Source organism: Narcine bancroftii, unplaced genomic scaffold (assembly GCF_036971445.1).
Source record: "Narcine bancroftii isolate sNarBan1 unplaced genomic scaffold, sNarBan1.hap1 Scaffold_168, whole genome shotgun sequence".
Lineage (NCBI taxonomy): Eukaryota > Metazoa > Chordata > Chondrichthyes > Torpediniformes > Narcinidae > Narcine > Narcine bancroftii.
The window spans coordinates 1,278,387-1,306,195 of record NW_027211903.1 but is presented as its reverse complement, the minus strand read 5'-3'; the positions used below and the strand labels follow the sequence as shown (position 1 = coordinate 1,306,195).

The following is a 27,809-nucleotide window of genomic DNA, read 5'->3' as shown; positions in this document are numbered from 1 at the left end:
GATTTGGGTTAGCAGTAGCGAGAAAATATATAGCTGTCACATGGAAGAATATAAACTTGCAAAGATGGCATAACGGATTGCACTCTTGTCTATATTTAGAAAAATTAACATATAATGTAAGTAATTATTCTTTTTTATTTATATGTGGTGTTTATATTTGAAACACATGGCTATAGAAATTAAATCAATGTTGTAATGTTGGCAGACCAATCAGGGAATATTTGATACATTTCTCTAAGGTTTTGGGGGAGGAGAGGTTGTTTTTTTTTTCTTTATTTTGGTTATTTTTTTCTTTTTTTGGTTTTTATTGTATTAGTAAGGGGGAGGGGATGTAGTTTACAGTTATTTTATGTGTATTTGATTTTCTTTATGTAATTTGAGAATATTAAATAAAATCTTTCAAAGAATCAAGTATGTATGTGTGTGTGTGTGGGGCGTGTGCATCAGGGTTTGTGTGTGTGGGGGTGTGGTAGGAACTGCCACTGATCCCCGAGTCCTCCCCACTGCCGCCGCTGATCCCCGACCCCTCCCCACTGCTGCCTGACACATCGATTCCTCCAGACGCTCGAGATTCCAGCCGGCTTCTCTGAGCAGGGTGTCACGGTTGATGTAGTGGTTAGGGCAATGCCTTTACATGGCCAGTGGTCAGGACTGGACCTCAGTTTGAATTCTGCGCTGTCTGTCAGAAAGTTCTCCTCCTCGTTGCTATCAAGTGGCTTCTGTGTTCAATCTTGCCTTTGAAAGTTCTTCTGCATTCAGGACAGGTTGTTCCAGATGGCAGATCAGGCTTGGGTTGGTACGGCCTCTCCTCTCATCTTCTTCTATTTCTGCACATCTGCTGGCTTCAAAGGTTGCTGTTCCCTCTCAGATGATGGTTTGCCAGACCTTTCTGTCCATGGTTCATCCACCCTTTGACAGGTCTTGTTTTTCATCCTGCAGGGTGTCTAGCCACCCTCCTCACCAGGCAAGCCTGATGGGGGAGCCGGTTTAGTCGCCGACCACTCGACCATGCGACAGGTAGTACTGGGTTACATGGTACCAGTAGCACTCAGGCGAGTGACCTGACACAGATCCTTGTTTACTCTTCACTTCATGCAAAAAGGCTCCCAAGTACTCATGTTGACCATGACTGTGGCCAATATGCCTTTGTTGAAGAGCCTCAGGATACGTACTTCCATTTCAGTTCATCTAATACTAGAAGGGGTGTCCTATAGTTGTTTCCTTGATGCAGAGTTAAAGGCTTTGGTGTGGGTGATGAATGACGTGTACAAAGGTTGGATCTGTTCACTACATTTTTTTGGAGTTGTCGAATTTTTAGGTGTTGGCAGAAATCTCCTTGAACTTTGTTGAGATCCTCCAGGACTGGATGTAGAAATACCTGAACATGTTGATTGTGTTTCCAAGTGTGGCTGCCTTATTGACAGTTGGTCCTGCTACCAGCTCGACTTCCAGCACAAGTTGTTGTCCTCCCTTCTGCGCTTCACGAATCTACAAGCAATGGAAACAAAAGTCATTCAAGGGAAGAGATGAACAGAGTTGAGGAAGATCACGCGAACACGACCAATGGTCTTCAGCTCAAAATCATCTTCACTTTTTCGTAAAGATTCAGAGACAATAGAAACCCATTAATCCCCTATCCCTCTATCCCTCCCCCTTCGTCGACAACTCTTCCTCCCTCTCCCTCCCTCTCCTTCCCCTCTAACTCTCACTCTCTACGAATATCCCTCCCCATCCTCAAAAACTCTCCTTTCCTCTCCCTCTCCTTTTCCCCTCACCCTCTCCCTCTATCACTCCCCTTTCCTCAACAACTCTCCCTCCCTCTACTTTCCTCTCCCTCTCCCCCTCACCCTCTCCCAAAATCCCTCCCCTCAAAAAATTTCCCTCCCTTTCCTCCTCTTTCCCCTCTCCCTCTCCTTCCCCTCTCCCTCTCCTCCTGCCCTCACTCTCTCCCTATATCCCTCCCATTCCTCAAAAACTCTCCTCTCCTTTCCTCTCCCTCTCCTCCTCTTCCCCTCACCCTCTCCCAAAATCCCTATCCCTTCCTCAACAACTCTCCCTCCCTCTCCCTTTCCCCCTCCTTCCCCTCCCTCTCCTTCCCCTCCTCACCCTCACCCCATTACTCCCCCTTCCTCGAAAACTCTCCCTCACTCTCCTTTCCTCTCCCTCTCCTTTCCCTCTCCTCCTCTTCCCCTCACCCTCAGCCTATATCGCTCCCCCTTCCTCACCAACTCTCCCTCTCTCCTTTCCTCTCCCTCTCCATCTCTTATCGCTCTCCTTCTCCTCTTACCCTCACACTCTTCCCTATATCCTTCCCCATTCCTCGACAAGTTTCCCTCCCTCTCCATCTCCTTCCTCTCTCCCTCTCTTTCTTCTCACCCTCCCACTATCCCTCCCCTTCCTCGACAACTCTCCCTCCCTCTCCCATTCCTTCCACTTTCCATCTTCTTCTCCTCCCCCACTCTCTCCCTATATCCCTCCCCCTTCCTCGATAACTCTCCCTCCCTCCCTCTCCTTCCCTTCCCCTCACAATCTCCCTATAACCCTCTGCCTTCCTTGACAACTATCCCTCATCCTCTTTCCCTTCTCCTTCTCCTTCCCCTCACCCTCTCCCTATATTCCTTACCCTTCCTCGACAACTCTCCCTCCCTCTTCTTTCCTCTTCCTCTCTTTCCCCTATCCATCGACTTCTCCTCTTCCACTTCCCCTATCCCTTCCCTTCTTTGACAACTCTCCCTGCCTCTCCCTCTCCTCTTCCCCTCTAACCCACCCCCTTCTTCGACAAGTCTACCTCCCACTCCATTCTTCTCTCTCTCCTTCCCCTCTCTTATGCCCCTCACCCTCTCCCTATATTCCTCCCCCTTCCTTTACAACTCTTCCTCCCTATCCTTTTCTCTCCCTCTCCTTCTCCACTTCCTCTCCTTCTCCTCAAACTCTCCCTGTATCCTTCCCCCCTTCCTCGACATTTCTTCCTCTCTCCTTCCCCTTTCCCTCTCCTCCTCTTCCACTCACCCTCTCTCCCTCTATCCCACCGCCTTCCTTGACAACTCTCCCTCCCTCTCCTTCCCCACTCTCTCTCTTTTTCCTCTTCCCTTCACCCTCTCACTATATCCCTCCCCCTTCCTCGACAACACTCCCTCCCTCTCTTTTCCTCTCCCTCTCCTTCCCCTCTCCCTCCTCTTCCCCTCTCCCTCCCCTGAGTGAGGTGCTGGATTTGGGAGGGGGGGAGGTCAAATGCAAGGGAAAGTCTACAATATATCCTTTCTAGCATTGATGGAGAGAAGGATTTTGAGCTGAACGCTCTCTGCACCCTGAAAGAGACAACATGGTGGAGAGGATGGTAAAAAAACATCCAGCCTGCTGGACTTCATGATATGGGGCACTGAGTGTAAAAGTTGGTGAGTCAAGTTACAGCTGTATAAAATTTTGGTTCGCCGCATTTGGAATATTATGTAGTGTTCTGGTCCCTGAATTCACGGAAGGATGTCGAAGATCTTGTAGACCTCTATCACGTCTCCTCTAATCCTTCTACACTCCAGCTCTGCGAACCTTGCCTCATGAGAATTGTTTCCCAATCCAGGCAGCATCCTGGTAAATCTCCTCTGTCCCCTCTCCTTCCTATAATGAGGTGACCAGAACTGAACATAATATTCTAAGTGAGTCATACCAAAGATTTATAGATTTGCAACATGACAACTCTACTCCTGAATTCAAACCACCTATGAAGGAATCTCAGCACACCATAATTCTTCTTCACTCTCCTATCAAACTGTGCGGCAACCTTGAGAAATGTGTAGATTTGCAACCCAAGGTTCCTCTGTTCATCCACACTCTTAAGTAACTGACCATTAACTCTGGACTCAGCCTTCTGGTTTGTCCTTCCAAAATGCATCAACTCTCAGTTATCTGGATTGAAATCCATCCACCACTTTTCTGCCAAACTCTGCATCCCACCTTCATCATTTTGTAACCTTTAACAGCCTTCATCTCCATCCACAACTCCTCCAAACCAACCTCCGTGACATCCGCAAACTTACTGACCTATCCATCCGCCTCTTCATCCAGGTGACATGAAAATCACAAAGAGCAGGGGTCGCAGAACAGATCCCTGCGGCACCAACCTCCAGGCAGAATACTTTCATTCCACTACGACACTCTGCTTTCTTCCGACATGACAGCTTTTATTTCATGCAGGTAATTTTTCGCTCATCCCATGACTCAGGACTTTCCGAAGGAGTCTCCTGTGACCGACCTTCTCAGACGCCTTGCTAAAATCCTCGTAGACCTCATCTATCACCGTACCCTCATTAATTTCTTTTGTAACCTCCTCCAAAGACTTAGTTAGATTTGTGAGGCCCAAGCTTGCCTTCACAAAGACATGCTGACTATCCTTGAGTAGAGTGTATTTCTCCAGATCTTCATAGATCCCATCCTTAAGAATCCCTTCCATTAGTTTACTCACCAATAATGTAAGATTAACCCTAATTCCCAAGATTCTCCCTATTACCTTTTTTAAACAAGGGGACTCCATTTACCATTCTCCAATCCACCCGAGTCGCGCTGCCGTCTATCTCCCTCCTTGCCCACGTGAGTGGTGCTGCTGTCTCACCCCCCCCCCACACATCTGGGTCACGCTGCTGCCTCTCCAACCCACCCCCCCACCCCTTCACCAAGGGTCGATATCGACCACTTTGGAGACCCCTAATATGTTATTTAAAGTAACTTAATGTCACTTTATTCGATTCAGCAAAGAGTGGGGCAGGGAGGCAAGGTTAGGGGGGCTTTACTAAAGCTCAGCCTGGAGTGGTAGTTAATCCGCCACAGTTGACATGGCGTTGCAGTCGTGCTCCAATCTTCAAATATGCCTGGATGCAGCAGGCATGGATAATTGCCGATGATTTGCCACAACCCATTTTTTATACACTTGTGGATGCATGAAACTATGCACCAGCTTTGATCTTTTTCAAACTTCGAACATGCGAGGCAGAAGCTTTAATAGTAAGAACCCATTTACTTGTTTAAGATGGTGAAGAGAAGCAACATCCACGTCATTCTGTGCATTTCTAAATGGCACATTGGGGAAGTAGTGAAATCAAATTGCATGAGTGGATGCAATTGCTTTGGATGAGACCTTAAACCACATCCTATATGGTTTTTAAAGAACATACAAGATTCTATCGTACAATAAATTCTGTTCTTTACCCGGCCTCGGGCCTAGTCGGTTCGAGCAGTGAGTCGGAGGAGGCGGAGACCAGAGTTTGGGCAGTGTTCGGAGGTGGAGCGAGTTGAGAGTGACAGGTTTAATTGGTCAAGGCCGATAAAAGGAGGGAAACGCAAAGGAGAGGCCAGCGAGGAGTGGCCCAGTGAGAAGTGGCCTGGTGAAAGAGTGGGGTTTCAAGGCTTTGGCTCGAGAGGGTTCAGCGAGTAGAGGCTGAGGTCGAGTGTATCTAGATTAAGGTAAGACTATATTTTTTTTGTTATTTTCTCTTTCTAAGGTGAGGGGGAAGAGAGAAGGGTTGAGTGTGAGAGCAGTTTGCTCTTTTCAGTGTCAGATGTGAAAGGTCCTGGAGTCTTCGACCTCCTGGACATCCACGATTGCACCAGGTGTACTGAGCTGCAGCACCTCAGGGACCGTGTTAGGGAATTGGAGCTGCAGCTCAATGATCTCGACCTGGTCAGTGAGAGTGAGGTCATCATAGATAGGAGCTATAGCCAGGTGGTCTCAACAGGGCCACAGGAGGAGGATCAGTGGGTTCCAGTTAGGAGAGGGGAAAGGGAAGAGACAGATACAGGAGGGGGCACCTGTGACTGAAGCACTCAACAAATGGAACACCTCCTTGAGGAGCATTCAGGCTGGGGAAGGAATCAGTGGCTGTATCTCTGGCACAAGGTCAACCTCTGTTGCCCAAAAGGGTAGGGAAAGGAAGAGGAGGGTAATAGTTATAGGGGATTCGATGGTCAGGATGACAAATTGTGGATTCTGTGGATACGATTAAGGAAACAGATTGGTGCCAGGGTCTGGGATGTAACTTCCTGTGTCATTTCAGAACAAGTTGGACAGCTGCATGGATGTGAGGGGATTGGAGGGTTATGGACAGGGAGTGGGTAAGTGGGGCTAGAGGAGCCCACTTAAATCGGTGTGGACTCGAGGGGCCGAGATGTCCTGTATCTGGACTGTAATTGTCTCAGCCAAGATTTATCTTGCAATCAACATCATCTGGTCATTCCTGCATTGCTATTAGGGACCAGTTATGTGTGCAAAATAGCAATGTTTCTCAACTAGGTCAACGACCCTGCTTCATCAATCCAGAAATAAAACATTTCCAAAATCGCAGTGGTGAGAAGTGCCAGGTAAAAGTAAACCTTCAAGATCTTCCACTTGGACATTTGTCCGTTCCAACGTCCTCTTCTGCTCTGATGTTTCCTGACGCAAACGCTGGAATCTCTGTTCGATGGTAGCTAAAATGAACACAAGGTTCTGTTACACATACATTTAAAAATGTCTTCAAAGATTTACCATGTTTCCGGTGTTTTCTTCCCAAGAAACACATTTTTTTGTTTTGGAGAGAGAACTGTGGGTTTAGTAATATTTAAAGCAATGCAGAACAGAAGATGACGAGAGAAAAGGTGAGCAAGGAATGAAAAAAGTTTGGAGGGAATCAACGTGAAATAGCAGACAAGTGAAATGAAGAACAGTGAAAAGGAAGGGACATTTGCAAAAGAAAATGGAGAGAGAAAGAGAGGGACAGTTGTGCAACTCTGTTGAAAACATGTTGACTTCAAGGCCTTTTACTCATCGAGAGGAGCAGGTGAAGTGGGGGGGAGCTGGGGCCAGGGAGGAGCAGGAACAACAAAGAATACCCTGCTGAATAGAGAAGACTCTGAGAGCAGCTGCAACCGTTCTCACCAGAACTGTATCCCGCCCTTCAGGTGCTCAGATGCATGGATCTTCAGTGCCCTCCCAGCACAGCATGAGAAATCCCCTCTCATTGGGGGGTCTTTGAGACATCACAGCCCTAAACACTTCCTTGGCTGCATGTTTGCCAGATGTTCACACTTGGTAAATGGCCGCTGCTTAACCTTCTACCATTTCTACATACCCTCTATTTCTATTAATAACTGATCAACAAGACAAACGGAAAATATAGAATTTCTGAGGTTTAGGAAAGGAAACAAAAATGTATAAAAATAAATGAGCTGATAGAGCATCTGGAAAAAAGAAAAGCAACATTAACATTTCGATGGAGCTCGTGACTTCACTGCCTTGCTGGCATATTTTAACATTTGTTTCCTATTTCCAGTCTTGTTTCTATGATTGGAAGATATCTGGTTTCCAATCATTCAATCTTCTCTTTAATTAATGAGCCACGGACAAGTATGCATGACTGGAGCCTGGCTGCTTTATTAAATAATCGCAGAGCATCACTTTCAACGAATTCACTGCAAGAATTCCCATTTGCCGCCATTTTCATTTCCAACGCTCCAAATATGGTTCTCAATTCAGTACCTTTAATGCAACAATTTTATAAGACCCAACACTTCTAAGATGCACCACTCGAGCAGAAATTTCATTCAATAAACACACATTTTGCAATACTATTGCGATTCTGGCCTACGAGTCTGAATCACTGACCACAATTCAGTGGAGAAAGTTCGATTGAACTTTCTTAAATACTGCATTTTATTCAAACATTGAAGTGTGCACAGTTCTTTAGTAAATGGTCATTTTCAGAGCTGTTTATGAAATGATAGCCTATTTATGACGTGCTAGGTAAAGATGATTCAACATTTGAAATCCAATCAATTGCAAGAAATATTTTAGAATGGTTCAAAGAGGTTGGTGGGTCCCCACTGGTAATTTGCACAATTTGAAAATGTCTAATTTACCAGCTGGAAGCATCACTTGTATTTGTTGGAATTAGAGAACCACCTTTTGATCTAAACATCAAATGTTGAAATGGTACCTGTGGTCTTTCGAAGCTGGACTATATTTGGAACAACGTCATTGCTCAAATTCAGCAGGCACATTGCTGCCTCCTGTAACTTTTCGACACCATCTTCATGTTCAGAAATTTCTCCCTGAAGAACCTGTGATTTCAAAATGACACAATGACTCATTCACAATAAAATTAATATTTATTTCTGTATATCTTAGATTTGCCGATGCCTTGGTTAATTTCGATATTGTCTTTGGGTCAAGGAGATAAACAGCCTGTGAAGACGATTCTATAAATTATCATAAATACCAACAACTCTCTGGCCTGCTTTGGGGTGAGGAGGCGAACATTTTCAAGGACCCAATAACCACAGGATATTGGAATTTTCTCAAACAACCAGATCAAACTTTCTATTGATCATTACTCATTACTCATTAATGCTTCGAGGTATTTAATACGCCTGATGTTTGAGCATTTTCTGATGCTGTTGAGCTCATCATCTTTATCTTGTCTACATCTCTTGACCGGCCCTGAAGTCCCCTTGCAAACCATCAAGGTCACAAGAAAATATTTAAAAATGTTCTGATGCTTAGATTTACATCAGCATTGATAAAATAATGCTGAAGAACTCATTTGGCTTTTCACACTAATGGACATAGATTTGGCTGCAGAGGGTTATTCTGCATTATCGTTTTTCTGCCTGTCTACTTTTACTCCAGATGACCCCTCTCCCCAATCCATCATCCTTCAAAGGTAAATATGTGTTCTCCCTCAGCAATCCGACCCGTTTGCAACTCCTATTCTCTCGAGCACTTAATGGCCCACAGCTTTTCTCCATGACCATCAATCCCAGGCCATTATTGCAATAAATGGTCCGATTTTTCTCTGACTGCAAGACCAGAAATGCCCTCCACCTCAATAAAGCAAAACTTTCTGATTTGTCTTTCTGATGCAAATTCCAATTCCTCAAACATCAACTCCAGTCAACATGATGCCATTAGTTTCGTTAATGATAGAGAAGGATAGGTCTGGGACTCGGGTTGAGATTTTAAATTGGAGAAAGGCCAATTTGAGGAAATTAGAAAGGAATGAGAAGGTGTTGACCTGGAAAAGTATGTGCGGGGTGAGTGGAAGACCTACAAAGGTGAAATTTGGAGAGTACAGACTTTGCATGTTCCTGTCAAGATTAGCAGGCTTAGGAATCTGGTTTGGAAGAAGAGAGGTGTGCAGCAGGTATAGACATCACAGAGCAAATGAGGTGCTTGAAGAGTATAGAAAATGCAAGAAAAAACCTCAAGAAAGAAACCAGGAAGGCTATGTGGATGATAATGGGGTAAATTGGATGAGTAAGCTTGCAGGTGTTGTGGACACTAAAGAAGGTTTTCAAAGCTTGAAGAGGGATCAGGACCAGCTGGAAACATGGGCTGACAAATGGAATTTAATGCAGATGAGTGTGAGGTGTTGCATTTTGGAAGGACAAGCCAAGAAAGGACATACATGGTAACCAGTCGGGCAGTGAGGAGTACGATAGAACAGAGGGATCTGGGAATACAGACACCTCATTCTCTGAAAATGGTGTCACATGTGGATAGGGTTGCAAAGAGAACTTTTGGCACATTGACCTTGATCAATCAAAGGATAAAGTCTAATTTTCATTGGTGAGACCCAATTTGGATTATTGTGTGCAGTTTGGATCACCTAACTGCAGGAAGGATGGCAATTGTGCAGAGATTGACTTGGATGTGGCCTGGACGTCAGGAGCAGAGTTGTAGGAAAAGGTTAAACAGGTTATGATTTTATTCCCTGGAGTGTAGAATGAGGGAAGAATTGAGAGAGAGATTTAAAATGATGTGGAGGACAGAGTAAATATAGGTAGGCTTGTTCCACTGAGAGCAAGTGAAATACAAACCAGAGGACATGGGGTAAGGGTGAAGGGGATAAATTTAGGGGGAACATGAGGGAGAACGTCTTCACACAGAGTGAAGAGGTGGGAGAGTGGAACAAGCTGTCCGTTGAAGTGGTGACTGTGGGCTCAATTTTTAATTTGAAAAGAATTTGGACTGGTACATGGATGGGAGAGGTATGGAGGGCTATGGACTAGGTGCGTCAGAGGGCCTCGGCAGAAAAAGGGTTCGGAACAGACAAGAAGGGCCAAAGGGGCCTGTTTCTGTTCTGTAATATTGTAAGGTTCTATGGTTCGAATACTTCTTTGGAATAAATCAATCTCTGCCACTTTGCAAACAAATCTTACCTCCAAATGTGCTCCAAATCACCACTTTCCTCCCACCCCCCTTCACCTGTTCCTGAAACCCCCATCTATGGAGTTATCGTCTCTGCACCTGATGATCCCATTAATGATTTGCTGAGATTTTTTGCTCTGCTGTTATAATCTTGGAGGTCGTCCAAAATTCTGCCACCATTTTCTTAGGCCCCCATTAAACATGGATAAGGTCTGAGGAAACCCATACTGAAAATAGACACACAATGAGAGCAGAACTGTTTGGCTTCTTTGTTACAGTTTCCAATCTCGCCCCCACCATCTGGAAGCAAATTGGCTGTTGGATCTTCATCAGGCTCCCATTAAAACCTGATCAAGTTGGAATGAATGGAGCTCAACTTCCTATTTCAGGTGCCAAACTTACAACCTCCCATGTGGCCTTAACCACTGTTATTGGATGTGCACATTATCATTATTTCAAAGCATTCATCATTCTACTCGTAAATTAGAATAAGCAACATTACACAGTGATTTATGAAATAACAACTTTAATTTACCATGATATTTTCAAGTTCTTGCTGCAAGATTTCTGGATTAGGGATGGCCTCCAGCTGAACCATTCGTCTTTCTCTTTCTACTCTCTCTAGCCACAAACGCAGCTCATCTGCCTTCTCTTGCCATTGTTCAAATACCTTGGTGCTAAGACGGATTCCAAGTCCAATGCACTATAGAGTGAAAGAAATGAATGAGTATGTGGATTTTTAAAATGTACGATTTTGTGATGCGATCAAATATCGAGTGTCCAATCGATCCAAAATGGGTCAAGCGATACATTACTGGTCCATTACTTATGCCAACTATCATTTTTTTGTTCCCTGCATCAAGTTTTTTGAGGGTCACAGACAAAAAGGCAATGTTCACTCCTCACCAAAGGTGAAATGCCTGTTACCCTGCCGTACTGTTCCATTTTCTTGTTATGTCAATAAATCTTTTAATTGATATTTTGAGTTTGCTTTCAAAATAAACTGATGGTCAGGAATATATCAGAAGCATTGAAAACCTTCACAAATTTAGTGTGTCAGTGAAGATTAGACAGAAATTCTTTTGGGGCTGGGCTTGTTCCAGCCGAACACTTTGCATTTCTGTTATGCCATTCAAGCCTAACCCTTGGGTTTAGGACATACTGAGCCAGCGAGGTGACCTTTGTGGATTGGACACATTACACCGTGTTCAGTGACAAATGCACGTGGGAGGCCAGTCTGGAAAATCTTCACCAATTATGATCTGTTCGACATTTGATTTTATTAAAAGGAAATGAGTTCATGACTTATTTTCTGCAGTGGTCTCTGTCCAACTCGAGTGAGTTTGGCCACCAAGAGAGCTCCACAATACTGGAAAGATTTGATCATTGTTCCTGTTCTTCATGGGTATTATTAATCACAGCCGCAAACCTTTTCCAGAGCCACTCTTATAAGACTAAAACTTACACAAGTTGCTCAGTCTATCAAAATGCTCTCATGTTACTGATCTAAAGTAAAATTGGAGTTTAAATGCTATTAGTCAAAAAAAAGGAGATATGTCATACTTCTGATCGAAGTGCATTGAAGCGAGCATCGGCGCTTTCAACCGTCTCCTCCACACGTTGGCTTATGGCATCAGGATCAATTGGGATCTTGTAGCTTTCAATTGCATTCCTGATTTCAAAGAGAAAGGCAGCATCGAAGAGACTTTTCCAAGATCGTCTGAGGTATCTTAGATCCCCTTTGAGAAACTGAAGATCATTGAAGAGGAATTTCTGCTTCTTAAGTTTGAATGTCAATGACGTGGAGTCAAATTCCTCAGCTTTTATTTTTTGTAGTTCCTTTTCTGAATGAATCATTAATGTTTCAAATTCATCATGATCTGTTTAAAGGAATATAATGGTGAAATAATCAAAATGATCAAATAATACCAGATTATATAGACTTTGACACATTGACAGGATCCTGTAATAATTACAAGTTGGGGTTATTCCAAACCACATGTAGCTTTCAGTTGTCTTACTTAGAATTCTTTTTAACTCTCAGTAAATAGTATTTTATAGTAATCTGGAAAATAAATGAATACTTTCCCTCACCTTTTCGGAACTTCTGCAGTTCTAGATGCAGATCCTCAATCACGTTTAATTGAGAATCTGCACTTGATAAAGCGGATTCGTACTCCTCCATCAAGACATTCAAGTTCTCCTGCAGTGCAACTTCCTCGTCTCGCAAAGGGTCCTGGACATTTTGTTCCAGGAAAGTCTGAGCTGCCTCTATGGCCAAAACCAACTCTTGCTCTTTCTGGGACAACTTTTGGCGATGTTCCTAGAAAAGAAACAATCCTAGGTTCATTTTTATTGCTCCAAGTTGTCTTGGGGGGGGTAAGGTTTCTATTTATTGCATTTGCAATTGAAATAAAATATTCAGGTTTCCCAATTTATTAAAAATCAGGGTACCAAAACACCCTTAAATACACACAGGAAACGTACTTCAAGTCCAGAAATCTAAATGGTTTTATGCTTTCGGAGGTTTAATCAACTACCTTGATCTACAATTCTTTGCTTGTGTCAAAGGATGAATCCTGCTGAGATGGAGTAGAATATATTCCATAGTTAATTTGACTGACAAGAAAATAAATCCTCTCCTTCAGTATTTGTACACAGTCCCTTCCCTGTCAAACAGACTTACTTTTATTTAAACTTAAGCACATTAAACTTTTGTCATTTGAATGATCTCATCCTTAACTTTCAATTCAGGGATTTAATATTCTTTCATGATGTAAAAGAGAACACGTGAAATCTAACGAGAGGTGACTGTGATCCAGTCAGGAGAATGTGAACTAGTTTGTAACTGTGTAAGAATGCACCCTTCTCACTGAAGTAACTGTGGGGTGGATGTCTATGTATATGAGTGTGTCAACATTTTTAAGAGATGGTGGATCTTCTTGTCTTTTTTCTTCACTGGTATCACTGTTTCCTTCACGCCAGACTTGCACATTTTCGCCCAGTGGTTTGCTGTGCCGTAGGCTCCACATTCAGAACCGTATGCGGGGCAATCATTTTGGTCACGGAGGGGTGTTGTCCGCTGCCCTTCCTACAGGTCCTGGGGGTGGCACTTTTCTGATTGTATTTTTTATAGCATCAACCCTTCCTTCTCTTTGCTGTGGGTGGGTCTGCATTGATAGGGATTTCATTTGCGTCCTCGTGGCTTTGAAGACTCTGGCTGTGTCAGAGTCTTTGGCCAATTTCAAGCTATCCTTCCCTAGAAGAGACTTTTGCACTTCAGGATGGGCATATTAGTGGATCAGCTAATCTTTCCTCTATATCCTTCCATCTGCATTTTGCAGCATTAATTTTTGGTGTAGTAAGGACGTTAGTAACAGTCTCATCAGTCTCTTACACAAAACCTTGAAATTCATTGCATTCAAGTCTAGGATTAGAGCTGAGTTCAAGGTGAGAAACAACCTTTGCAAATATCTGCTCTGGATCATTTTTCTCCACCCCGTAAGCTCTCAGCTATTAAATAAGTCACGGCCTGGCTCCCCTGTCCAGACATGTATAGAACTAACCTTCTCCTCGCTGTTGCATTTTTAAAATAGCTTTTCACTGCTAAATTGTACATCTGCTGAAACGTTTTCAACGATTCAACCATGTCTTCAGCCTCCCGTCCATCACTGGGTGAACTGCTGTTGCACCAGCCATTCATTTCCAGGTGTACTTTTTCTCTTCTTCCCCTTCAGATTTCAGTCACTTCCAATCCATTTTATAGTTTTATTCTTGTTCTCTCAGACCGACCACTGCCAACATGTTCTGTCTCCGTGTTACCTGGGAGGATTCTTAAATAACTTAAAGATGCAAGATTCAAATAACAGAAGGGAGTTTACTTACTGATGCCTTCCACCATCTCAGGAAACTGTTCACACTCATACTCATGTATAGGTGCCCCCCAGTAGTGCACGACGGTTACCACAGTGAGAAGGGTGTATTCCTAGGAAGTTACAAAAGAGTTCACATGATCCTGACGAGATAACACACCCGTCTCACTGTCGTAAATGTCGTGCACCAATGTGGGGTGCATGTCTATGTGAGTATGAACATTTCCTGGCATGGTGGAAGGCATCAATAAGTAAAATCTCTTCTGCTATTTGAATCTTGCATCTCTAAGAAGATGCAAGATTCAAATAGCAGAAGAGATTTTACTTCTGCTATTTAAGAAGCCTCCCACACAGAGACATAACGGTGACTTTATTGTATTTATCTTTACCATTTGGTTCAACATCCTTTGGACTTGACAAGACTTTATTCAAGTCGCCTTATTCCAAAACAAACCAGGCTGTCAAGCACACACAGGGCAATAATTTGCATACATGTTAAGCAATGCTTTACGAAAAGAAGATAACATCAATTGGTAAATGTTTAAAGATCTTTGCTCTTTTTTAACGATGAAAATCTGACTTGAGCACTGCATATTAAGGAATGACAAACATGAAAATCTATCCCCATTTGAGTGAAAACATTCTGGGTAATTATCATTTTCACATTAGTGCTTCAAGATGCAGGTGTCCCTGCCAGGGCCCAAACTGAACGAACGGCAATATCTTTCCCAGTTAGAAGGGAGAGGAGTGTGGAGGGGAATCAGCAGGTAGTAATGTTCCTACGGACCTAATGCACGTCCCTTTCCATGTCAGAAGGCTCCTCTTTGGACATATTCTTGGAGTCGAGTAGATGTCGTTCACTCCGTTGATAGAATACAGGACTACCTCAGTGGAGAGAATGAATGGAGGGCTAATCAAGCCAACTGCTTTGCTATGCTGTTGAGGTCCTTGGGCCCTTTGGGAATTGTGCTCATCCAGTCAAGTGCGGAGCAAAGGTTCGCCACCTACTGCTTGACAGGTAGCCTCTGATCTGTTTTAGTTATCACAGTACTCAAAGTGGCTGGTCCATGTTAGGACCACAGTGAGAAGGAGACCTGGAGTCATGTGACAAAACCCAATTGAAGTACCATTATGCAGGTTATTGGTGAACAATGCCACTTTATGTCACAGTGTGTGCGACACACTTTCCATCGGGCAGCTGATTAAATAAAGTATGGCTTTGTCCTGCTTTTGGTAGATGGACCAGATACCTGAAGAATTTGCCACTTTGTCAGAAGGATGTCAGTGGATCAACTGTGACAGGAGGTGAAAAAAAAATCTAGACTGAACTTCTCCAGTACTTCGAATGTGATGGAGTCTGGTCCTATTTGTCTGCTGCACTTGGTGTTCCTAAGTAAATCAAATAGGGTGAAAGTGATTTCTGTGATGGTGTCGGAAGAACCTGATGGAACATGCTAGAAAGTGTCTTAACCCCAACATTGTTATTCAGAAGCTGAGGCCTACCACCACTGAGAATGAGGAGACCCTTGGTCCCTCTTTTCCTGTTTACTGTTCATGACCCAGCCGGAAGGACGACAGAGCTCAGATTTCATCAGCGGTTAATTCTGTCTTTGGAATGTTATTTTTTTTTCTGCATTGCCTGCCCACTGTCCAGTGTTGTAAGATTATCAGTCTGGCACCTCATGTGCATCTGCATTCCCTATTAAACCATGGTGATGACTTGTCTTGGTTGTAATGGGAGAACTAACGATGGTAAGTAACACTTTCCTGCTGCAAATGTTAAAGGCCCATCGTACCTTTTGGCCACTGTGATTCCAGCTGTCAATTTATTCTGAATCTATCCCATTTAGCACAATGGTGCTACCACACATCAGAATTGAGGGAGCCCCTGGAGAAACATGGGATGAATCTTTCTGCTCCTGCTGTCACCAACAGTTGCCTCAACAACAGGAAAATTGTGGTAGTGAGGGGGTGTAGCCTTACTCACTCTCTTTTCCAAACCAATCCCTAGATCTGCACAAGGATCTGGCCTGGTTGAGTGGACGAACAGTGACGTTGCTACGCCAGAATTCATTCCGGTGGTGTATGCTTCCTCAACCCTTTTTGGTTGTGAATAGCTTGCATGGCCCATTCAATGGGTTATAAAGAGTTAATCACATGAGTGGGTGCTGGAGTTATCAAAATAGGGGAGGAGGTTCTTCCCTTTACAACATCAAGATCCACATTATCTGAGAATACAGCATTACTGAGGTGTAGAGTTTTTGTTAAGAAGCTGCCATGGTGAGATTGTTAGTGAAGGGCCTCTGTGACCATCGTCAATCACTGCCCCTTCACTAGTGAGTTAATCATATTCCCGTCATCTCTCATCACTTGCGTGACTGGGCCAGAGCAAAGAACAGAAAGTAGGACTGAGTTAGAAAGAGGATCTGCTAGATCTTTGAATAGGATTGGGAGAAGATCGTCAAAATTCAATTCAACATTATTTGGAAATTGTGTTAGTCATTATTTAAGTGAAATTTATTTAGTCGCCTTTCATCAAATCTGTACTGATCAGAGGTTCTGATGAAAAGTCCAATCCAAAATATTTTTACAATTGTTCGAATATACACTTATCCAAAACACCTGGAAGTGTTCATACCTTCAGGCCTTGCTGGTGGTCATTCAGTCTTTCGCCCATCTCAGCAAATGACCCCATCGCATCGTCCTCTTCCTCCATCTGGAAACCATCACCTAATGCGTAGAATTCGTCTTCGGTGATATGAACTCCATAGTGACCCTCGACTGCCAACCATTTCAGAAGATCACCTACTGTCTTCTGATGTTTTTGTAGGTGATCTTCTGTTGTTTCCTACAAATTGCAAAATCCTGTTAGTTTGAAGACGTGTTGTACTTTCCTGGCAGCAATTCCATATTCCCTCATCTATTTGCAAACCCTTGGGATTGAGGAGGATGTGAAACCACTTGAGTGGAAGATGCCTGTTTATAAACAGGGGCCATTCCACACCATTTCATCGGAATATGCACATGGGCAACACGTGGTCTTGCCCAGTCTTGGATCAATACGAAAAGGATGGAAAATACTAAAGACCAGCCTCCTATACACACACACGGGCATCGACGGAATTCCGCTTCATCATTTCCCTGCTCATGTCTCCCTAACACTGCCTTCATTTCTCGGGCCCCTTCGTCTAATCCCTCCCCTTTCATTTCAAAGGCCTTCTCTGCGTCTAAAGCAACTGCTACTGTTGGCGCTTTACTCCCTTCTACTGCATGAATTAAGTTAATAAATTTACAAATATTGTCTGTTGTGCGTCTTTTTTTAATAAATCCAGTTTGGTCTAGATTTACCATTTTAGGTACATAATCTGCTAATCTGTTTGCTAATAGTTTAGCTATTATCTTATAATCTGTGTTAAGTAATGATATTGGTCGATATGATGCTGGTGCGAGTGGATCTTTCCCTTGCTTTGGTATTACTGTAATTATTGCTGTTTTACATGAATCTGGTAAGCTTTGTGTTTTGTCAATCTGGTTGATTACTTCCAGGAGGGGAGGAATTAATAAATCTTTAAATGTTTTATAGAATTCTATTGGGAATTCATCCTCTCCTGGTGTTTTATTATTTGGTAGTTTTTTTTTTATTATCTCTTGTATTTCTACTATTTCAAATGGTTCTGTTAATTTATTTTATTCCTCTATTTGTGATTTTGGTAGTTCAATTTTAGTTAAAAATTCATCTATTTTGCCTTCTTTCCCTTCGTTTTTAGTTTGGTATAATTGTTCATAGAATTCTCTAAAGTTTTCATTGATCTCCGTTGGATTATATGTGATTTGTTTGTCTTTTTTCCTTGATGCCAATACAATTTTCTTAGCTTGTTCTGTCTTAAGCTGCTATGCTAGGATTTTGTGCGTTTTTTCCCTTAGTTCATAATATTTCTGTTTTGTCTTCATTATGTTCTTCTCCACCTTATATGTTTGTAGTGTTTCATATTTTATTTTTTGATCTGCCAATTCTCTTCTTTTAGTTGTATCTTCCTTCATTGCTAATTCTTTTTCTATATTTACTATTTCCCTTTCCAACTGCTCTGTTTCCTGATTATAGTCCTTCTTCATCTTGGCTACATAACTTATTATTTGCCCTCTAATGAATGCTTTCATTGCATCCCATAGTATAAACTTATCTTTCACTGATTCCGTATTTATTTCAAAGTACATTTTAATTTGTCTTTCAATGAATTCTCTAAAATCCTGCCTTTTAAGTAGCATGGAGTTTAATTTCCATCTATACATTCTTGGAGGGATGTCCTCTAACTCTGTTGTCAATATCAAGGGTGAATGGTCCGATAATATTCTAGCTTTATATTCTGTTTTTCTTACTCTATCTTGCTTACGAGCTGATAACAGAAATAGGTTTATTCTTGAGTATGTTTTATGTCTACCCGAATAATATGAATATTCCTTTTCCTTTGGGTGTTGTTTCCTCCATATATCCAAAAGTTGCATTTCTTGCATCGATTTAATTATAAATTTGGTTACTTTGTTCTTTCTGTTAATTTTTTTCCCAGTTTTATCCATATTTGAATCCAAATTAAGGTTGAAATCCCCTCCTATTAATATGTTCCCTTGCGTATCTGCTATCTTCAAAAAAATATCTTGCATAAACTTTTGATCTTCTTCGTTAGGTGAATATACATTGAGTAGATACCAAAACTCCAAATATATCTGACATTTTATCATTACATATCTCCCTGCTGGATCTATTATTTCCTCTTCTATTTTAATTGGTACATTTTTACTGATTAATATAGCTACTCCTCTTGCTTTTGAATTATACGACGCTGCTGTTACATGTCCTACCCAATCTCTCTTTAATTTCTTGTGCTCCAATTCAGTTAAATGTGTTTCTTGCACAAATGTTATATCAATTTTTTCTTTTTTCAGTAAATTTAGCAGTTTCTTCCTTTTGATTTGGTTATGTATTCCGTTAATATTTAAAGTCATATAGTTCAACGTAGCCATTTCAAACTTTGTTTATCTTCCCTTTCCGTTTCTCCATCATCACCTTTCCTTCTTATCCATTTCTGTTTTCTTGTTTTGAACACTTTATAAGACAACATTTCTAAAACATCAAACATTTTCCTTATTCTCCTACTTAAAACTTCTTTAACCCCATTCTCCCCTCCCCCTCCTGCGTTGCCCTTTATCCCTTGTTGGGCAAACACATCTCCCCTCTCCATTTGGATTTGCGAATTCACTCGCAAATGTCAACTGATTTTGCAGTGACCGTAACTCATCCCCACCCAGCCCCCCCCGGAAAAGATTTCAATTTTCATATGTAACAAAGGTCACTCTTTTAATTCCCTCCTTATTCCCACTATTCCCTTTCATTCCCTTATTAATTCTTATCTATACTCTATATATTTTCCTCTAAATACGTATACATTCATGTATACACACACATACATACACATCTACATATATATATATATATATATATATATATAAAATATATACATACATATACCCATATACACACATACATATAGTTCGTGGTCATTTTTACTCTCATTACATGTCTTCATCTCTCTGCTTGTTTTGTAGTTGTTCTGCAAATTTTCGTGCTTCCTCTGGATCCGAGAATAGTCTGTTTTGTTGCCCTGGAATAACTATTTTAAGTACCGCTGGGTACTTTAACATAAATTTATATCCTTTTTTCCATTAGATCGTTTTTGCTGTATTGAACTCCTTCCTCTTCTTCAGGAGATCAAAACTTATGTCTGGATAGAAAAAAAAATTTTGACCTTTGTATTCCAGTGGCTTTTTGTCTTCTCTTATTTTCTTCATTGCTTTCTCCAATATATTTTCTCTTGTATATCTTAAAAATTTTACTAAAATGGATCTTGGTTTTTGCTGCGGTTGTGGTTTCGGGGCTAATGTTCTATGTGCCCTCTCTATTTCAATTTCTTCCTGTAATTCTGGTCTTCCTAGGACCCTGGGGATCCAATCTTTTATAAATTCTCTCATATTCTTGCCTTCTTCATCTTCCTTAAGGCCCACTATCTTTATATTATTTCTTCTAATGTAGTTTTCCATTATATCTGTCTTCTGAGCTTACAGCTCGTGTGCCTCTTTAACTTTTTTATTAGATTCTTCTAATTTCTCTTTTGTCCTCTACTTCCATTTCTACGATTATTTCTCGTTCTTCCACATTCTCCACTCTTTTTCCTATCTCTGATATGACCATTTCTATTTTATTCATTTTTTTCTTCTGCATTCTTAATTCTTCTTTTTATCTCATTAAATTCTTGTAATTGCCATTCTTTCACTGATTCCATATATTCTTTGAAAAAAGATACATCCATTGTCTTGCCTTTCTCTTCTTCTTCCACTTCTTTCTGTTCTTCTTCTTCTTCTTCCTCTGGATTGACCATCTGTTGTTTCCTTCTTTTCTTTTTACCTTCTTCTTTCTTGTTGTCATTATTGTCTCTGTTCTGCACCAGCTGCTGTGCTGCAGGTGTCTCTCTCAGCTGTGGAGATCGACTCCGCAGCTGTTTCCCCCTCCCGTCAGTGTGTTTTTTTTCTTGCGCGGTTGCGCACTTTTACTCGGCTCTGCGAGCCATTTTTGTAGTCCCGAGCCCGGGACTTCCACTGACCTGAGGGAGCGGGCTTCTCTCTCCGCGGCGGACCTCCTCGGACAGGTAAGGCCTTCACCTTCTTCTTCCGACGTTCTTTCTTCTTCTCTTCTTCCCGTTGTTTTCGACTTTTCTCTCTTCGCTGCCATTTTCTTCTCACCTTTATTTTTACTTTGTTTTAAATTTTAATCTTGTACCTTTGTGTTTTGTGTGTTTTTTTTAAACTTTTCCAGAGAGGGCTGGAATTCCCTGACCGGCCACTACTCCATCACGTGACTCCCCCAACTGGATCATCTTCAGCTGTCATCATTTTCTTAGTCACAGACCTAGTTACCGCACATGCAGGATATATCTCACCATCCACTCTAACCACATCCTTACTAGGCCAATTTGTCAATCTTAAAACTGACCCAACTTTATTCTCTGACAAATCATTCCCCAGCAAAAACGAGACACCTTGCATGGGTAACTCCTACTACAACAGTTCCTTTGACTAATTCTGAATTTAGCACAACCTTGTGAAGCAATATTGACCCTACCTCATCTCGAACACCTTTAATCAAAGTTGTCTCCTCTGTGTCTGTCCTTTGATCCACAGTTAAAACGGTTTCTAACAACAATGACTGAGCAGCCTCAGTATCTCTAAGAATGTTAACTGGAACCTGTGGTTCTCCCTCCTTTATTGAGACAAAGCCCTCTGACACAAAAGGCTTGAAAACATCCATGACCTACTGATCAGGTTATGCACCTCTGCTCTCCTTAAATTCCACTGTTTCTGTATACATGGTTCTGGTTAAACCTGTTTTTACCTTTTCTGTTTCAAGACTAGACAGTCACACGACCAGCTTTCTTACACAAATGGCATATAAATACAGAAGTTCTGTCCTTTCCTACCTTTCCTTCATCTTTTTACTGAACATTTTCTCCAGACTTTATTTCAGCCCTACTATCCTGCTCCATCCTAACCTTATGAACAGGTTTATTAATCTGGTCCACATGAGCTCTCTGAAAATGCCTATTATTCTGGAATGTCCTTTTGTGAGTCTTCCTCAACAAATTTTCCTTCACATGTAATATTTCACTATTATAATCCTCTACGTTTGTGCTTTTCTCATCCAATGTTTAACTTCAACAATTTTCAATGCCTCAGAAATAGCCATCAGTTCCTATTTTCTCACCTTCTGCAGTTCTGCAGGTGATGGTTGTAACAAAAATGTATCAACATCCATTGCTGCAGTTTTTCCAGACACAAGCTTTCTGTTAGCTTGTAAAAATAGCCTGCAAAAACATCCCAATCAACTAATAAATCATGAAACTGCAATGTTCAAATCCTAAAGGATGAGCCCCCATAAAATGTTACGGAGTCCAGATGACCCCAAAAACCAGTAGCAATAGATATGCACGACAACACAGGGTTATTTAAACAAAAGTAGTTTAGAATTTTATTTGAACATGAAAACAGAATTGAACTTTAACTTATTACTTAACCTACCTAACCCACTTAATCCGCCCTCAAATACTAAGTGCAGGTGAGTGTAATGTGTATTGAAGATTAGAAAAGTTCTTTGGATCACCGTCCTGGTTGCAGGCAATTCTTGCAACAGTGCTCATACATTAGCATTAACAAAGTTCACCAAGCTTTGGTGTTTAACAGACAAATGGTTACCACTCAGAAGGGCTCTTGCTGGTTTTCAGAGAGAGAGATTCCATTTCCAGAGCATCTGCAACTGATTTCTTCTTAATTAGTCTTTCTGACAGAACTTGCCCCCTTCAGGGTTCTCCGGATGATCCTTTTTCTTTCAGGTCATCTTTCAGACCACCAGTCTTCTCCTTTGACCAGGCAGCCTTCCAAAGTTTGGCAGCTTGTCCCTCTGGAACAGATTTCTCTGACTCCTTCTCTCTCACTCCCTCCCTCTCTGAGAGCAAAGCTGTTCTAACTCTGCCTGCTAACGCCACATGCTCTCCTAGGCAAGCTGTATGTGGATACTTTGTTGCTCCTTTGCAAAAAGCAGGATGCAATAATCCTGCTAAAATTCTGGGTTTTCAAATGTGTGTGTGTGGAAGCTGCTTGAGTAATTCATTCCAAGCTACCTCTAAAACTCTTGTCACACTGCACATTCAGAGATCTGAGAAGAACCCTTGGCCGATCCAACTTTGCTTGAAAGTAAACAACAATCACTAGCGATCTGTGGTCGTCTCAGCCTTCCTTAAGATAGGTTGCAGACACCACCTTATCAATTAGTGCATTGGATCAGGTAGTGCCGGAAATACACAGAGAAGCCGCTGTGTGGAGATTTCACAGAAATACAGTTTAGAAGCAGGAAAGGATCAGATGTTATTGAACAACAATGAAAGAAACTATTAGCATGTGGTCTACAAAGTAACCTTCTTTTTGTATACTTTATTTAAAATCAAATTCAAAATCCACAATAAAATACATCATATTAACATACAAAAATTTCCCCCATATATACCCCCCTCCCACCCCCTCTCTTAGCTCCCTCCCATCCTCTACAACCTCAAACTAAAGAAACAAACCATCATAGTCGGGTTTGATGTCACCAATCAACCATGACATATTTAGACCCATACATTTCACAGAGGGACCCGCACATTAACAAAAATGGTAGACGGATGGCGTAAATTGTAAGTTATCTTTTCCAATGGAATACATGCTTGCAATTCCATGTCCCATCTCTGAATACTTAATTCAATTTCATCTTTCCAGGTTATAGCTTTACATTTTCTCGCTACTGCCTATTCCAACTGAATAAATGCAATTTGAAATGTATCCAATTTCATTTCCAAACTCCATTTTACTTCATATGTCCCAATAAAAATTCCATAATTCCATTCAGAAAGGGTTACACCTGATCACCTAACCATACTGAATGTAAAAAAGACCCTATCTATTCCCCACATTGAAAACACATATCCAAAGAGATAAATCTATACCTCTTCAACTTCTCAGGTGTTAAGTAAAGTTGATGAATAAAATTATAATGAACGAATCTTTATCTTACGTTTACTGGCTTAGTCACACTGTCCTCACATAATGTCATCCAATCATCCTGAGAAATTAAAACCGACAGATCCTTCTTCCTTTTACTTCTCACTTTATAAATATCCGACTTAGGCATCTTATTTTGTAATAAAGCATACATTTGTGTAATCAATCCCCTTTCCCCTCCTTCAATAATTGAACATTCAAATCTCTTCCTTCGAGGTAATCTCAAACTGTGTCCAAAATTATCTAGTAACAAAGTTGGTAACTAAGCATGGACCTGATCCATATTTTTCATTCTATCATTGATATGAAACAAAATTTCCAGCTTCATAACAATCTTCGGCCAAGATAATACCTTTCTTTTCCCAAATATTCAGGAATACGTGATTTATTTTTATACAAAGCTTATTTTAATACAAAGGGTTTTAGCCGAAATTTTGCCCTCAGCACCAATAGCAACATTGGTCCGATACCATATTTCCATGAAATGTTTTAACACCGGTAAAGGATAATTTTGGAAAAGTTGAGCATTCCATTTATAAATAAACTGTTGCATTCTTTGTTCATGAAGCTGAGCCATTTGGATTTTAGCCCAACGTAAAGATTGTTGTGATCCAACCATTCTATTAATAAACTTGAATTGTGCCGCTTCATAATAATCCTGAAAATGTGGTAATTATAAAACTCCAAGTCAATTTTTGTATAGATACTCTTGCCAATTTACCTTTTCATAATAAAGATCTTCCCAGCACATGGAAATCCTTAAAACCTTTTAGGAATCCCACATGTAATTGATTGACAAAAATACTGAATACGGGGGAAAACATTCATTTTAAAACACTGTCGTGATGGACACAACCAAGAAAGACTCAGCCACCACATTGAAAGCCTTTAATGACGTTTTTATTCAAATTCAGCCCGCGCCCGCTTAAGGGCAGCCTAAGCTCAGTCACCTCGTGCATTGTGATATCAGAATCGCTGCCCCAGGCGTGCGCTGGGCAGGTGACTTGAGGCAGGGAGAAAACCTTGACAGCGCCATCTTCCCATGGCTGCTCCGCCATGTGGCGTTATACACCATGGGAGACTGCGCCGCCACATCGCCCTATTAAAGTTATCAGTAAATCTTTCCACCTATTTAAATCTAATTTAATTTTATGCTATAATAGTCTATAATTCAACTCATATAAATGATTATAATTATCATCTACATTTATCCCAAAATACTTAATTTTATCCAACCGCTTAAATGTAACAATATCTGCAGTTTGCAAAATCCATTCTTGTCAAAGGCATCATTTCACTCTTATCCCAATTAACCTTATATCCTGATAATGCACCACACTGTTCCAACCTTGCATGTAACCTTCCTAACGACTGCGTAGGATTTGTTAAATATATCAAAGCATCATCGGCAAATAAATTCATTTTATACTCTTCCTCATTTGCCTTAATATCTTTAACATCACCATCTTGTCTAATCATTCGCGCTAACGGTTCAATAACCAAAGCAAATAAAGCCGGTGACAAAGGACACCCTGTCAAGTTGATCTAGATAATATAAAGGAAGAAGATACTTGTCCATTTGTCACCACTCTAGCCAATGGATTTTTATATAAGGCCTTCACCCAACCAATAAAGAGTGGCCCAAATTTAAATTTTTCCAATACCTTAAACAAAAATCCCCATTTTACTCTGTCTGCAAGGTAACCTTGATTAGAGAGAGGCATTAGATTAGATGTATTTTTTAGATTTAATTTTTCGAGTTGTTTTCTTTTTCTTTTTATTCTTTTGTTTTGTACAATTTATTTCAATAAATGGGTTCACCATATAGATTATTTCTTATTACATTACAACTCCGATTATCTGAAAGGGCTGTGACCAACCGGCTGCTGCCGAGAGGCCGCTCTCCTGGACGACGGCAGGACAAGGGATTCTTCCAACCACTTGCTGGGAGTGAGTGGTGTGCAGTTTGATGGGAGAGTTGGAGAGAAAAGTCAATAGGGGAAGGTAAAGAAGGAATAGAAAAAGAGAGGGGAGGGAGTTACCTGAAACGAGAACAATCGATGTTCTAATTTCACGTGCAATAATTTTTTTTTCAACCTGAGAGGTTAGTTTGTCTCTGAAAAATATTTCAGATAAATGCAGATTCCTGATTTGTTTTGGATATCTTCATTTATTTGAATTTTTGTAAACTTTTGGATAAATGAGGATTTCAGCGAATCTGATTTTGGATGATTGGAGTTGGAGTGTAATTGTTTTGGAGGTTAACAAGTCATCCTGAATGTAGTTTCATTAACTTTGTTTTCTTCGCGTGTCCTTACTCGTAATGGAATGAATTGTCACGTGGTTTTCAGATTTCTGTATGTATGCTTATATGTTAAACTCAATAAAAACATTTTACCAAGAACAAGCATGTGGTCTTGCTGGTAAAAGTCACAGTTAAAACTTAATGACTATTTTCAAATCCACTGCAAAGCATTATCTTCATCATGTGAACCATGGCAGTGAACAGAACAAAAGTATCTGGAAAAAGCAAGGCAAAACACCTTTCAGGATTGGCCCAATGAACATTGGTTCAAGGGTTGCTGAAGGCATTGCAACTGAACACATGGCACAGGGTCAATCCCCAGAGACATTCAGATTTCACACCTATACACTCAAGGCTGAGGTTTCTGACTTGAATTTGATGAAAGGCAAACCACAGATTCTTGGTGCATCTTTACGAAGAACACTCTTGTTTTGATTTCAGCCACAAAACCAGGACTCCAGTCTTTCATCAGTCTTTCTTCCAGGGCAGAAACCAAAGGAAAGGGCACATTCTTCTGGGGGTCCTTGGTTAATATTTACTCTTAAATCACCATGGCAGAAACACAGAACAGAACACTGCAGCATAGTACAGGCCCTTCAGCCCTTGATGTTGTGCCAACCCATATATTCCTTCCTAAAAAAAGCACTAAACTCTCCCTACTCCAAAACAATAAAGAGAATTTAATTCCTGCCTTTGACAGCCAATTGTTCCCAGAAGAAATATTAAAAATAATTATACTTCAAATGTAACAACAGAAAATGTTGGAAATAGTCAGCAGGTTGGTCACCTCCTGACTTGCTGGGAGTTTCCAGCCTTTTCTGTTCTTATTGAAATATCCAGTAATTCCAGTTTTATCATTTACACTTTAAAGCTTGGGGATCCTTTGTGCTGTGAAAGGAAAGAGAATGTTTTTCATTTTAATTTACAAAAATAAGACTATCTGGACCCATTTATTAAGTAGGAATGTATAAATTCCAAGTAGGATTCACTTGTTGATGACCTTGTTTAAGTTTCAGAATAAATGAAGCACCCAATCTGTAGATGCTTTGGAAAAAGATAAGACAAAGCATAACTGATTTACCAACACTGAATTGGAGATAATTAGCTGTGAAACACCAAGCTCTCCTTATAGGATGAGTGTCTGATGTTTACGTGAGTAATGAACCTTGTGCACACAGTACAACTTATGTTCATTTCGACATTGCCTCAAGAAGGTTTCACACGTGACCGAGAGTACCTGCTGCGTGTTTTCTTCCCTGCGGTCGACATTGAAGTCTGACGATTCCTCCGCAGCAACTCGGGAATGAAACCACCTGCCTCTGATCTTCTTGCAGCAGTTGCACGTCATTCTTTTCCGAGGAGTGAGGGATCTCCTACTCTGCTCCTCTTCCCCAGCCACTCGTGCCACTCGTAGACAGCCCAAGGCATTGCCCATTCTCCTACAAGTCACACGCGAGGTGTTTCCAGTGACGTGTGATGTAGTAATTCAAATACGTCACCACCGTGAGCCTCACTTGGCCAAAAAGCCCTGGTATTCGTCAAAGACTGTGCCACGCGCTCGCACCACGTTCAACCCTCACAATGGACACGACTGCAGTCTCAGCAACTGGGTTTGCTGGCTGTGTGATGTCATCAATGGGTTTATTGTTACACAATAATACAGAAAGACAAGTGAAACCATGGCAATCTCCCAATATTTACTCTCTCGCTATGATGTCACAATGAGACCCCAACCCCCCCACATTCTCGGAATGAATGTACTCAAGGGGCAGTTTATATTTGAGGGTCTCCCGCCAACCATTGTTGTCGGGGCAGC

The 27,809-nt window shown here is 41.3% G+C and overlaps 2 protein-coding genes across 2 annotated transcripts in view; one reads left to right on the top strand and one right to left on the bottom strand.

Annotated features, from left to right (window-relative positions):
• The window catches only part of LOC138750580 (microtubule-actin cross-linking factor 1-like), a 96,080-nt gene that overhangs the window by 27,631 nt on the left and 40,640 nt on the right, over positions 1-27,809 (top strand). The window lies entirely within an intron of this gene.
• On the bottom strand, positions 249-27,567 carry LOC138750582 (microtubule-actin cross-linking factor 1-like). Its single transcript, XM_069912694.1, has 8 exons — positions 27,231-27,567; positions 16,685-16,894; positions 12,269-12,497; positions 11,738-12,054; positions 10,710-10,877; positions 7,962-8,085; positions 6,361-6,456; positions 249-1,488 (listed from the first exon to the last, which is right to left on the bottom strand). Exons 1-8 carry the CDS (start codon positions 27,426-27,428, stop codon positions 1,481-1,483), a joined length of 1,350 nt encoding a protein of 449 aa, XP_069768795.1. The 5' UTR covers positions 27,429-27,567; the 3' UTR covers positions 249-1,480.